The 14,568-nt window shown below is 38.7% G+C and overlaps 1 protein-coding gene across 4 annotated transcripts in view; it reads right to left on the bottom strand.

Annotated features, from left to right (window-relative positions):
* Positions 1-14,568, bottom strand: part of Dpp10 (dipeptidyl peptidase like 10) — a 1,497,630-nt gene that overhangs the window by 327,425 nt on the left and 1,155,637 nt on the right. For all 4 annotated transcript variants that reach the window (XM_036202538.1, XM_036202540.1, XM_036202537.1 and 1 more), the window contains one exon: positions 5,417-5,491. In XM_036202538.1, coding sequence (XP_036058431.1) covers positions 5,417-5,491 — 75 coding nt within the window. The remainder of the gene's footprint in view (positions 1-5,416; positions 5,492-14,568) is intronic.

Here is a 14,568-nt window from a genome sequence, read left to right on the forward strand (position 1 = left end):
GGTACCCTCTGGAATGAATGGACACTGCACTAGCACAGGATATCTCACATCATCCAGCATCTTGAATAGATACACAACTTCTCTGAAACTAAATACTGAACACTGTTCTACCAAGACAGTTAAGAGCTTAATATAGATGGGGGTGAGCTGGACAAGGAATGATAACATGGTGTGATGTGTTTAGTATGTGATTCTTTTTCCTATTTTTAACATATATCATTCACAAATCTTTAAAATTCTAACAGCTTTGCATGAAAAAGTTAATATGTAAACAAGTACACAAAATCTTTCTCATCTATTTCCAGTAACTCACAGTAGCAAAGAGTTCAAAGATTATATGTAATTTACATATTTGATGAAATAAATTGAACCTTCATTTTTATAAATCTCAAGTTTTAGTAACTTTCACAAACAACTTTTCACTAATTAGATGTTTTATTTTGAATTAATTATAAATTCTCATGTAGTTATAAAAAATTTGGAAATGCCACTTATCCTTCTGCTAATTTTACCCAATGTGAAACTATAGTGCAAGAGCTGGTGAAATGGGGCCCGTGGCAGTGGGATCAGTATCTATCCCTGGTGCATGAGCTGGCTTTCTGGAGCCCATTACTTACAGTGGGACACTTTGCTCAGTCTTGATGCAAGGAGAAAGGGCTTGGTTCTCCTTAACTGAATGTACCAGGCTTTGCTGACTCCTCATGGGAGGCCTTCCCCTTTCAGGGGAGGGGATGAGGGGTGCGCTGGGGGGAAGGTTGGAAGCGAGCAGGAGGAGGGATGAGAGAGGTATACGTGCTTGATATATAAAATGAATAAAAAAAATTCTGAAATTAAAAAAGAGTTGGTGAAATGTGGGTAGAGGGGCTTGACGCTTCATGATGTGAACTCTATCCCTGGGCCCCATGTGGTAGAAGGGGAGAACTGAGTCCTACAAGTGGTCCTGACTTTCACACACATGCCATGGCACACACACTTGCACACGCACACACACATGCACACGCACACACACACACTCGCACACATACACACACACATACACACATACACACACACAGAATAAATAAATAGACACATGAAATTAAAATCATTTAAATAATAATCCAAAACACTTTTAGAATTCTTAGACTCCAGGGTACTGACAGGTACAGAGTCAAGACCAAGAACATTTCTCTCCTGAGCAAGAACAAATTGTTACATACAGAAAGGGAAGCACTCTAACATTTGGTCTCATGCCTGAGAAATTCTTATTCTCTTTTCTTCATTAAGTTTTCTTATTTCCAGATTTTTTTTTATAAATGAAAACATATAGTCTGTAGATTTGGGAATTTCCCCCTAAAACTAATTTGTAAGACTGTATATTCACTCATGTTCTTGCATATATCAAATTATTTTTCCTTTATATTTGTGAGTTGTATACTGTCATATGGGTCTACAACTATTTAGCCATTCACAAGTGAAAGAACATTTGGGTTATTTAAGGTAATAAACAGAGTCTCCTATATCCCAGACTTAGTTTAAACTCTGTGTTGCCAAGGAACTTGAACTCTGGACCCTCCTTCCTCTACCTCCTAAGAATTGGGATTACAGGCATAAACCATTGTGTTTCATTTATGTGGTAGGTGGTGAATAAACATCTGGATTTATGTATGCAAGTAAAGCATTCTATGGATTGAACTCTACTCAGGTTCCTCAAGTAATGATTAAAGGTAAAGTTTCAAGGCAGTCCTGGGTATGATCTTATGACAAATATAAGTAAGTAGATAAATAAACAAACAAGCATACAATAAGGCAAATGAAAAAGTAAACAACTAAACTCTGCTGTAAGTGTGTACCTAAATAGCTCTGGATGAACCTAAATTTCATGTCACTGGATAAACTACCATGGTGTGCCCCTGCTGGTTTTAGTGGTAGCACAAGTTTGATTTTTATAGACACCACCCTCAAGACACACATAAAAAAAATCATCATGATAAGCTATACCCTCTTACACAATCCTAGCAAAAATATTGGAATGATCTATTGTGTCTCAGTGCTGCTATAATTTAGTGTTAAGAGTGTCATGTTTTTCTTTAAATAATTGATCCATTTTTGTAAATATGTGGTGACTGATGTCAGTTGTAGTTTTAAGTGGGTTCTACCAGTGCTAATAACTTGGCAACTATCAGCCACATAAACAGCATCTCTCATGAGTTCTTTTCAGGTGTGGGTCCCTTTTCTTTTTATATAGTTGTTCTCTCACTGATATTAAGTTTTCCATCTTGAGAATCCTTTACTCTGTGGCTTGTATTAGTCACTTTTCTGTTGCTGTGATAAAGTACCATGACTAAAAGCAGCTTATGGAAGGAAGCATTCATTTGGCTATGGTTTCAGAAGGATTCGTGTCCATCATGGTGGGAAAGCATGGCAGCAGGCATTAGGCACGGTGACTGGAGCAGAGAGCTGTAAGATACTTCTTCACCTCAAGCACAAGGCAGAGAGAGCAAACTGAAGTGAGACTAAGTTATAAATTCTCAAATCCTATCCCCAATGACTTACTTCCTCTTGCAAGGCCACACCACCTAAGCCTCTCCAAATAGGAACACCAACTCTGGACTAAATGTTTGAATGCCTCAGCCCATGGGGGACAGCTCCTATTCAAATCACTACATGTATCCATTGATGAATATGTTATTGCACATATTTCTCACAGGTTCTAGCTTGAATTTTTATTATCAGAGTGTAGCTTTGCACTCTCTTTCAATGTTATAGACTTCATTTCCAGTGTATAAGCCAAGAATTTTTTTCCCTAGTTTTAGACCCCCAAGACAATTTGGGGCAATTTTTCCATTTCTTTAACTCTTACATATACATTTATATTTGGATTCATTCTAATTGTTCTGAATTCACATAAGAGATCGGTGTAGGTGATATTTTTATTTTATTATATTTTTTCTGTTCCTTTTGTCTTCCATCCCTTCTTTCTGTCTCCCTTTCTTTCTTTCTATATAAAAATATTTGATTACATTTTATTTATGTATTTTAATGTGTGTTGGAGTGCACATCACTGTAGATGACAGTACACATGTGGAGGAGGAAGAAAAACTGGTGAGAAACAATTCTATTCTCCTACTCATGTGTCCTGGGACTCAAATTCAGATCATCAGGCTTGGTGTCAAGCATCCTTACTCACTGATCCCTCTTGCTGGCTCCTTGTTCCTTTCCTTTCTGCCTATGGAGATCTACTCACTTCAGCACCACTTGTTGAAAATACTATCATTTATTTGTTGGGCTGCTCTTGCGCTCTTTCCATAAGTCACTTGGCTACATTCAAGAAAAGCCACTTATGAGTTCAAGAATCTCTCTCATTGCTATGGATGTTTTTCTTGTTCATAGTTCTAGCCTTGATTGCAATGATTGCTACCACATTCTAACATATCAGTGTTCATTGGGTCAGCAAGATAATCAGTGGTAAAGGCATTTGCCACCAAGCCTGGTAATATGAATTCAGTATTTGGGACCTGGATGGTAGAAGCAGAGAAGCAACTCCCAAAACTGTCCTCTGACTGCCACACAAGTGCCATGATAAACACACACACACACACACACACACACACACACACACACACCCCAAACATATAATCAAAAAAAGTGTTTCATTATCTCTTTTATAAGTCAGGTCAAATTTAAATTCCCCTATGTAACGTTAATTGATAATCTAATAGTATATTTTAATATTTTTATTTTTTTCACACATAAAAGACATGTTTCTCACTATAACATATCACTTAGAAAATCTGCAAACTAAGAAAATACAGAGAGAGCAGCAGTCAATCAAAAACACAAAGATACTTAATAGGAACATAAGCCTGTAATGACAATATTACCATCTTTTCAGAATAAATTGTTTTCAGTAAAAATAAAAACTTTAAAGATACACATCAGATGTACACTCCAAAAGGCCAACACATTAAACATCAAGTCTTCTGAACTGTGAAATGTCATGTGTTCAGAGTCTTTTGATGCATTATATGAGGCTTTCTGCCTTAACTCCATAAATTTTTATTGTCTGTCCTAAAGCTCATAAAACTTCCTTGAATAATCTCCCATCATTTATTCTCTACAGAAACTAATGTAGAATTGCCTTTTAATACTTACTTAGCTTTTTAACTATGTAAATTTTAGCTATGTACAAAATACTCACTTGCCATATGTATGTTCTAATTGTACTCCAGCTGGAGAAGAATATTGAAGCAGTGAGTGAGAAAAAAATGATTGTATTTGCTTGAAATTAATTTTTTGTCCTACTTAGGGTATTTTCAGAGACTATATAGCTAATACTCAAATGCCATCAGCAGTGCTAGGTGGATGGCTCAATGTGTAAGGGCAGTAACTGTGAAAAGCTGAGAACCTGATTTTTAATCCTCAGAACCCTGGGGAAACACAGAGACATAATACAAGTTATGTATTGTGAGTCCATTGCTTCTATGGAAATGGGGAGCAGAGACAGGAGCATCCACAGAAGCTGGATGTAAGCCTGGTGTACAGAAGCAGAAAAATAGCAAAGAGATTCTGTCTCACATGGAGTGGAATTTGAGCACTAACACAGAGATTGTTCTTGGCCTCCATATGTGTTTCCTGGCATGTACATATTTGCCTTTATACAAATGTATATATAGGTGCTCATTCACATTCACGTGTTCTCTCTCTCTCTCTCTCTCTCTCTCTCTCTCTCTCTCTCTCTCTTTCACACACACACACTAAATATTTTTAAATTGCTTCCTGCTGGAAAAATGACTCAGAATGGGAATGCCCCCACTTGCCACAAGTAGATAATGTACAGATTGTGCACAATATCCATAACACAAACAAACAAGCAACCAAATCCTGGCTTGGCAAGATGGCTCAGTGAGCCATTAACATTGTTGATCTGAGTTCAATCACCAGGACAAAGATGGTAGAGAGCACCATCTCCCTCAAGTTGTTCTCTGACCATCACAAGTATTCTGTAAAACATAGACCCTACATACACACACACACACACACACACACACACACACACACACACACACAAGGAAAACTGCAAACATGCCTCCAAAGCATATGCTATCTATTATTTGAAACAATATTCTCCTGAGCCCAGAGCATAACTAGTAGGAAAACTTTGACCTACATACATCCAAGTCACTTCCCTGGGTGCTGATGGGCTTATCCTGAAAACAAACACTCCTCTGTCACATTTTCTGGAAGCTAAGGCATTTGTCACTGTCACCTGATAATTTGTTCTAGTTATTTGCCAGTCAACTATTTTGCCTTCAACCATCTCTTTAAAAAAAAACCACAACTGCAACATGCCATAGCAGTTCTAAATATAACTCTGAATTGCCATCTCCATGTCCTCAGGGAAATGTTCCTATAGGAAAAGCAAGCGTTCCTTTACCTGCTTGACGTCATATGCCAGAAGAACATACTTTAAATCTGGGGAAACTGAGTGTCTGGATGCTTTAAAAGTTACCTAGAAGAACAAAAAGAAAAAGGAACTGATTATTTTAAGAAGATGAATAACAAAGAAAGTGACTTGAATATTGATATCCAACATGGGAGAAATCTAAATCGTCAACATACTCTTCTAAAATGAACAATGTCATTCTTTTGAAAACTATTTTGGTTAATCTTTGAGAATTTCATATGACCTTTCTTCAGAAAAGGATTGCAGCAGTTGAAGTCCAGACCATGTGGGTGAGATATCAGAGAATCTAACCAAGGGAATCAGGGAGAGGGGCTACCTATAATAATAGAATGCCATATGATGATATTGCTAAAAACTTGTTAACTTTTAATTTTTAGGAAGAAGAAAATGTTGTTGATGTAAAAGAGAATGGCATGGCTTATGGCTCTGGGTGATATGGACAGTTTCAATGGAACAATTATAATTATAGCATCCAACATAGGTCATATGTCCAGCACACCCATGGCAGACTCCAGGAGGGCCACCCTCCAAGGGCTGGTAATCAAAGACAGGTAAGAGTCCACTAGGTGAACCAACCTAATACAGGCACAGCCACCATGTTGGGGGTCCTCTGAGGTGGGGATGACAAGATTGGAGCCAAGGACCCCAATTCCCACTGTTTGCCTGAAAATTTTTTTAAAAAATGGGTGAAGTGAAGCAGATAAGGTCCACATACCAGATGAATGGGCTAAGTGCCAAGTAAAAAAAGTTGTTACATGAGCAGAAGCACCTTGACCCAGAGGAGCCTGAAAGTGGACCACCAAGATGACAATGGCCAATGAAAAGACCAAGGGCCTAATCAAGCAATGCCCCAATAGCCATAGAAGCAAAGGCCACCAACAGCCCACACTTAAATAACTTAATCCTTTGTTTAATACACAAGTTTGCTTGCAAACTCCTGAAGTCTGTGTCCTTGGTTCTGTGTCTTCTCATCTCCTGACCCCAAGTCAGTAGAGCCAGAATAGCAAAAAATATGGGAGAAATCTAAATTGTCAACATACTCTTCTGAAATAAACAATGTCATTCTTTTGAAAATCTATTTTGGCTAATCTGTGAGAATTTCATATAATATAATTTAAACTAATTCACCTCCCCAACAACTCCTCCCCTAATTACCCATTCCACCTTCCCATCCCTTCCTACTCAACATTTGAATCTCTCTCTCCTCTCAATCCTCTCTCTCTCTCTGTCTCTCTCTCTCTCTCTGTCTCTCTCTCTGTCTCTCTCTTTCTCTCTGATAAGTTGCTGTCTATATAGGTGTATTTGTGATATATGTTTATATTTGAAACACACAAATACACACAGAGACTGTGTTGTTTTATATATATATATATATATATATATATATATATATATATATATGCATTTGTGGGATATGTAACTATATTTGACACATGCATAAATGTATCTCAAATGCATGTATACATACAAACATGGTGCACTGACATGAAGGATCATTCAAATTCTGAAATATCCACAATGCTTTTATAGTTGCATGTTTTGTTAATAGAAAAGATGCATTAAATTTCTGTGCACTGCCATTTTCGGTCTGTGGTTTTTATTTGTTTGTTTAACTCATTAAGAATTTGTATTTAAAGATCCATCAAAGACAAACTTTATTTAAAGGGAATTCCCAGGGTAAATCAGATATAACACAAATACATAACTAATTGTATTTGATACCAAACAATTACTATAACTACAGAGTACCAGATGGATTCTAAGATCACAATTTAACAATTCAACAGATCTGGTGACAGAAGTAATTTAAAATGCATGATAAAAGTTAAATATGTTGAAGGTGAAGAAATGGTTTTACATGAAATACAGGTGTTTGTTGAATTCATATCAAAGGGGAAGACAAGAAAATTGAGTTGATAGGAACAAAAATAAATAGCCTGAGTACATCAAGCAAACTAGGTTGTTAGCATGTTATTTGCAGAGACATGCCTATGCAAATAATTTTGTACATCTTACTTCAAGGTAATATCCACACAAAGCTCTCTAAGAAAAAATAGAAGGCAGAGCTCTGTTTCTTCTCTTTCCATTTCCTTCTTCTTCCCACCCTAACCTTCCCCCTTTCAATGTTACCCCAAGATATGGGAAGGAGGAGGCTTCCATACAATCTGTGGGCAATAGTTTAAGCCTCATTCATCCTGATCATTGTGTTTGAATTGAAAATAAGGACATGAACCAAATCAACAATCTAACTTTGCATGCTGAGGACTGAAGGTGTCTTCTGGGTGGTAAAAATCTCAATTTACCAGGAAGATGATGCATTCCTAATCCAAGATAGGGGCTCCTGTGCTCAGAGCACACCTGAGATTTCCCTCAGATCTCATCATCGTCATCTGCATCTTCATTCCTTGTGATAAAATAGTGTCCTCTGTCTTGCCCTCTGCTTAGTTCTGTGAGAGAAACCAGGCCCTGCATGTTACTAGGCTCTAAGAAGAAAGGGCTACTATAACCAAGACATGAACAAGGCCGACTCCTGTAGCTCAGGGGTCCAAGTCAACCTGACAACTGTCACATTCTATGGGTCACACAGAAACAAAGCTCCACTCTTCTACTCCAAGAAAGAGTGTCCCCTACATCCTATGCCAATTTTCCTTAACTGAGTATTGTCACACAGACTATGTACTAAGGATCTCCTTCTCCTGCAAGCTCTCCTGCCTCCTTTCTTTGGAAATCCTTAAAAGTGGACACCATGCTTCATCTGCAGGTGAAGACTGTAAATCTTTCAGACCATATCCCCATGCTGAATGTTGCCAGCATTCTTAAATTATTTGCCTGAAAGACAATTACCCAGTGCCTCCCTGAAGCCCCATCCTTCTCCCCTTCTTCTCCTCACCAAAATCCAATGCTTCTGGAAGATTTATCCCAATTAGAAGAGGTAACAGAAATTCCACAACTTGCAGTCAAGCTGGATTGAATACAGGTAGCTGTAGGGTTTGGAATTTGTGGCCAAAATCTAAGTGTGACAGTTTTGTGTCATCAAGTTCTCCAACTTGTGGCATCTAATATATGTTGTCAGAATTCAATGTAGTTCTGTGATAATCACTTGGTAGTGTCAAGAACAAAATGACAACTTAAGAGCATAAATTGGTTTATTTCCCATTCTGGTATTTTACATTTCATTATAAAAATATAATAAGGAATCCAACGGTAGGGGGTAATGGGTTTGCTTTCAAAGATCAAGAAATCTTGCCATGCGGTGTGGTGCACACCTTTAATCCCAGCACTCAGGAGGCAGAGCCAGTCTGATCTCTGTGATTTCAAAGCCAGCCTGGTCTCCAAAGCGAGTTCCAGGAAAGGCACCAAAACTACACAGAGAAACCCTGTCTTGGGGGAAAAATATCTTAAAAAGAAACAGAAACAACAACTATGAAAAAGTCCATATGTCAGTTCCAAGTCATCTTTTCTGAGAAGCAGAAACAAGGAGACAGGACAATTAAGAACCTGACTGATTCCTCAGACAATTTGCTGGTCTCTCCTTTTTTCTGGCTTCAGGTTAGGTTTTGATTTGACACTATAATTTTGATTTTTAAGTCAATTCACTGACATCCAAGAGCCTTGCAGAAAACAATGTTGTTGGGTTTTTGTTGTTTGTTTGTTTTGTTGTTGTTGTTCTATTGTTGTTGCTTAATAGAACCATTAAACAGAGAACTATTCCTGAAAATAACTTTGTTCATCCTGACTCAACTATACAAAGAAAATAGAGTTGCCTGGATGACCGGTGATCACCATGGCACAACACTGAGAGCTGGAAGTTCTTCTCCACATTCCACCAATCTGCATAAATCCCAGTGATCACTAGCAGTAAAGCATCACACAATTCTGTTTCTACTTACAAAGAATTAATTTAAAAAATGACCAACAGTTACAACATTCCAATCAGCAGCTGCTGCTCATTATTGCCCTTGCACCACATGCCCATTCCCCACTCCTCATTCATTGTCAGTGATGCCCAGCAGTCCTGGAGGGAATCTAACTATGATCCTGGTTCATCACAGCTCACTCCTTTGCCACCCTCTGCCTAATTTTTAAATAGTGAAATTTGATAGGAGCTAGCCTACAACATCCAATCACAAGGTCACCTACCCCATCCCTACAGTCCTGGGAAGTACATTGTTCTGTAAAGAGATTACTAAAAGCATGGTATCCCATGCCTCACTGCTATTTAAAAACCTGTCAGGAGAACAGTGTCAACACTTCCGTTCTAGGGATTAGAAATCCCTAATATAGATGGTGAGGTTGTCTCAAGGTCACAGAAAGGCAGTCGGAATCCAGGAAGGCTCCTTTTGCAGACCTCCAGGTATCTCACCAGCCACACGGTGTTTGCTCTTTGTTGCTTTCATTCCTTCTTATATAACATTTTTTACCCTGCCTGGTATGAATTATTTAAAGGAAATCTCACATGCTTGTCCCCCCCCCCCCCGGCCCCCATGTGGTATTCTTCACACAAATACAAATTAACTTCCTGTTTTCACAGGTGTGTCTGAGCCTTGGTAACAACATTTTAGTGTCTTTACAGTTCCTACCATTATCCAGTCTGACAGTTTGTTAATTATCACCGCACTCCCTCAAGCTTAGGCTGCACATAACCTGGGAAGCGTGCCAAATAATTTTTCAGGAGCCCAAGCTGCTGAATCTAGAGCTGAGCACTGGTCATCTGGGATGGAAGGATCTCCTAATGTGAACATAACATAAGAAACTTCATTCTAGAGCTACAGAGAGAAAGCTCAGTGGGTGAGATTGCTCACTGTAAAAACATGAGGACCTAAGTTCAAATCCCAGAGCCCACAAAAAAGACTAGAGTTGCCATGTGTACACATAATCCTAGCACTGTGGAGATATGGGCAGGATGCTGGGGCTTGTTAGCTGCAAGAACTGCTTCAGGTTTAATGAGAGACTGTCTCAATGGAATAATACAAGATACTTTAGATCCTCTTGTCTTCTAGCTTGCATCTGCACATGTGTGCATATATAGCATACACATATTCAGTATAATCCGGTCATTTATTTATGGAACTTCCAGAGTTCCATAAATACAAATTCATGTTGGTATAAAGCAGTGGTTCTTAACTTTGGGGTCACGTATCAGCTATCCTTCATATCAGATATTTTCTTTATGATTTATTGTGATAGCAAAACTGTGATTATGAAGCAGCAGCAACATAATTGTATGGATTGGGGTCACCAAAACCTGAGAAACTGTATTAAAGGGTCATAGCATTAGGAAGGTTGAGAACCATTGCAATAAAGCATTTGTTATTATCTCTTACATCTGAGGGAAGAGCTCTTTCTACCAGGAATTAGACCTACTTGACATTGGCCTTAATTGTGAATTTTAGTATAACTTTGGTGAGTCTCACCTGGATAAGACTTCAGATTAGAGCTAGAGGTGGTAGTGGAGAGATATCTTAGCAGGTAACAGTGCTTGATGCTCTTCCAGAAGACTGGAGTCCCGTTCTCAGCATCCATAATAGCCTTAACTGCAGCTCTGGGAGACCCAAACCCCTCTTCTGACCTTCATAGGCAACCCCTCACCAAACTCATAAATGAAAATAAATTTATAAAAATAAGTGAGTTTGGAGAAATGCATTATAGTAACTATTATGCTTCCTACTGTTGTTTTTGTTCTTTTTGGGGGGGCATCACCCAGCTCCCAAATAAATCACACATAGAGGCTTATTCTTAATTATGAATACTCACCCTTAGCTTGGCTTATTTTTAACCAGCTTTACTTACATTATCCCATCTACCTTTTGCCTCTGGGCTTTCCCAGTTCTTTTACTTCTGTAAATCTTACTCTTACTCCATGGCTTGCTGTGTAGCTGGGTGGCTGGCCCCTGAAATCTTCCTCCTTCTCTGGCTACTTCTTCATTCTTCCATCTCTGCACACACACCCCAGTTTTTCCTTCTATGTATTCTCTCTGTCTGCCAACCCCATCTATCCTTTCTCTTGCCTTGCTATTGACTATTCAGTGCTTTAATAAACCATGGTATTTTAGACATGCACAGTAACACAGCTTCACAGAGTCAAACAAATACAACATAAACAAAAGTATTATACCTTAAAACAATATTCCACAATAGCATCCTTTACAACTTAATTCCTGGTAGAGATGAAGGGCTGTAAAAAAGGTTTGTTGTAGGTACACAGGCCTTTGAAGGTTGGATATAGAAGCCAAAATAGATCCCTTCCACATTATGTCTACATAATGGTTTCTCACTGGCCCAGACCTTGGCCAAGTAGGATAGGCTAGGTTGCTAGTGAATTCCAGGAATCACCCATATCCATGTCCCATTTCTTGAATGCTAAGATTATAAGCATGTAAAACTTACTTCACATTTATGTGGGTGCTGGGGAGTGAAGGTTCTAATGCTTACTGACTAAGCCATCTAACCAGAAGAATAAATGATTTCTCTGTGTGTCTACAATTACTAAACAATAATGCCTACCAGTGACTATTTCAGCCCAGAGACCTGGAGGGTCTTAAAAACCATGACTTCTATATTTCAGCAAAGTTACTTTAAAGAGAGGCAAAAGGACAGGCTAAGGAAAAATAAATATGCACATGGTCTATGGGACCAATTAATAAGATGAGGTACTTAATGCACCTGAGAAGCATGTGCAGCCTCTCAGACATCTTCCATCACTCATCTTGACACAAGATCACTCACTGTATGAGAAGCATAAATATCTCTGAAGGCTCTACAAGGTAAAGGTGGATTTTCATGCCATAATGGGGAGAGTAAGATAAGCATCAGGTAGAGCTGGTGTCTGAAACCCAACAACCCACAGAGACAAGGCTCTTAAAGCAAGGATGTAGCTGCCAGGATGAGAATGAGTAACTGGCCTTGATCAAAAGAGAAGGAGCACTTAGCACGAGCTCCTTCTCATCTTATTGGAAATGTGTAGAGTTGTTATTTTAAAAAAAAATGTTAGAAATCAAGATGCTAACTTAACTTAAAGTTGCATGTTTTTTAAATTGTTATGCAATAGCAGTTTTCTTTATGGGAGAAAGATATTCTTCATGGAGTTTGGCAGTTTGCTCAATTATGGGAATGATATAATGGCACTAAAGATGAGTAAGAGGAAAACATCTCTTGATGAAGTTTTAAGAATAGAAGCCTAAACCTATCACATACCTGGAGAATGTAGGTGAAGGATTTATGATCTGTTATTTTTCACCTCAGTGAAATAATTGATTATGTTATGAGAAAACCCTCAAGAATGCATGTAAGTAGCAGTGAAGGCTTCTAGGGAAGATACAGATTGGAGCCTAGATGACCACTTCCTAAGAAAACCACATTATCGACTCCTTGACTAGGGCAGAGCTTATCCTCAATGGTAAAACCAAAGCCAAGGAGGGAGAAAGATCTGCATTGAATATAGAATTTTACTTTGACAAATGGATTGAAAGTGAGTTGACACGAGGCTACCCTATATATTAGGAGAGCCTATGACAAGCCACACAAGCAATGTCAAGAAGTTAAGGAAGTAGGGACAGGCACACACAAGTGAGGACTTGAGCAGGGGATACTTGGGAGAGATACACAGATATTTGGTTAGTGTTTGAGGGCAGAGAGAAGGTGGTTGAAGAATCACTCAGAGCTTTTTAAGTCAATGCTGCCATTAGAAATTAAAAAATAAAGTTTATGAATCAGTTTTGGCAATATATTATATATATGCAAGTTGTGTGTGCATGCATGCCTGCGTGCATGCATGTGTGTGTGTGTGCGCGAGCATGCGTGCGTGTGTGTGTGTGTGTGTGTGTGTGTGTGTGTGTGTATGTGTTGTGTATAGAGGCCAGAGGTCAGTTTTGGGAACTGTACCCTCAAGTGGTTTGTTGTTCTTTTGACAGCTCTATTGAACATAGAGTTCACCAATTCAGTCCTGTTGGCCAACCAGCGTCTCTGTAGATCTCCCTATCTTTACGTCCCTAGGGCTGGAATTACAGATGGATACCACTGTGCCCAGTTTCTTTACATGGGTTCTGGTATCTGAACTCAGATTTCAAACTTACAGGGCAAGTGATATACTTTACCTCTGAGATATCTCCCAAGTTCCACATGTATCAGTTTTTGCTATGGTATGCTTGAGTTTCTGAAAGACATCAGAACAACATATTTGGGACAGGTATATTGAAAGATAGATGTAACAAGGTTATCTGGAACCCTCATCTTTAATGGGTGAGTGTTAGATGGATGGCTATGGTCAATTGCCAATTTACCCTTTTGTAAAAGGGGGCAAATATACTTCCTCAGCCAATGTGTGTAGAGTGGGATCAATAATACTATACATATTCTTAACATTGTTTACTACTATCTTACTTATTTATTGGTCATTTATGGTACTTGAGCTTTAGTCTTTCTTCGAAGTCATGATCTTCCTACCTTGATCTACATTGTTGATATTTGTGAGATATTTGATTGTACTGTGAGTCCTGAGGTAGCATTAGTTAAATAAAATCAACCTTGGGTCAAGAGACAGGACCAGAAACTGTTTGACAGGAAGTAGCCATAGAGAGTTGGAGAGAATTTGGTAAATGGATAGAGAAATGCACAGGGAGAAGGACTTTGGAGACTTTAAAGTCTTTTTGTTTTGAGATGGTGGAAGAGGAGCCAGCTAAGGAGGAAAGTTAGCTGATTGTTCCTTACCTTTCTGAGCTAGCAGGTTGTCACCCCAAAATCTTACTCCTTAGTCTTTATTGGTAAAATCGTAAGATTGAGGTTTAGCTTTAAACCACTATAACATGATGGGGGTATGGTCGTCACAGGACACTATGACAATAGTTTTGTATATTCAGGGTGTGTTTTTTTTTTCTCACACATGTTCATCTCCACTTGCTTTAATAACTTTGCCTCTCCCTTTCCCTTTGTTAAACTGTATTTCCCTACCCCCCCCTTTTTAACACTTCTCATTTAAGCTTGTGTCTTTATTCTTGAAAGAAGAATAAGGGGGTACAACTGCATACTGTTCTTCCAGAGGATAAGAATTTGATTACCAGTCCCTATTTGGATGGTTCACACTCTAGCTCCAGAAGATCTGGTGCCCTCTTTAGGACTATGTAGGC

This window comes from Onychomys torridus, chromosome 11, assembly GCF_903995425.1.
Source record: "Onychomys torridus chromosome 11, mOncTor1.1, whole genome shotgun sequence".
NCBI lineage: Eukaryota > Metazoa > Chordata > Mammalia > Rodentia > Cricetidae > Onychomys > Onychomys torridus.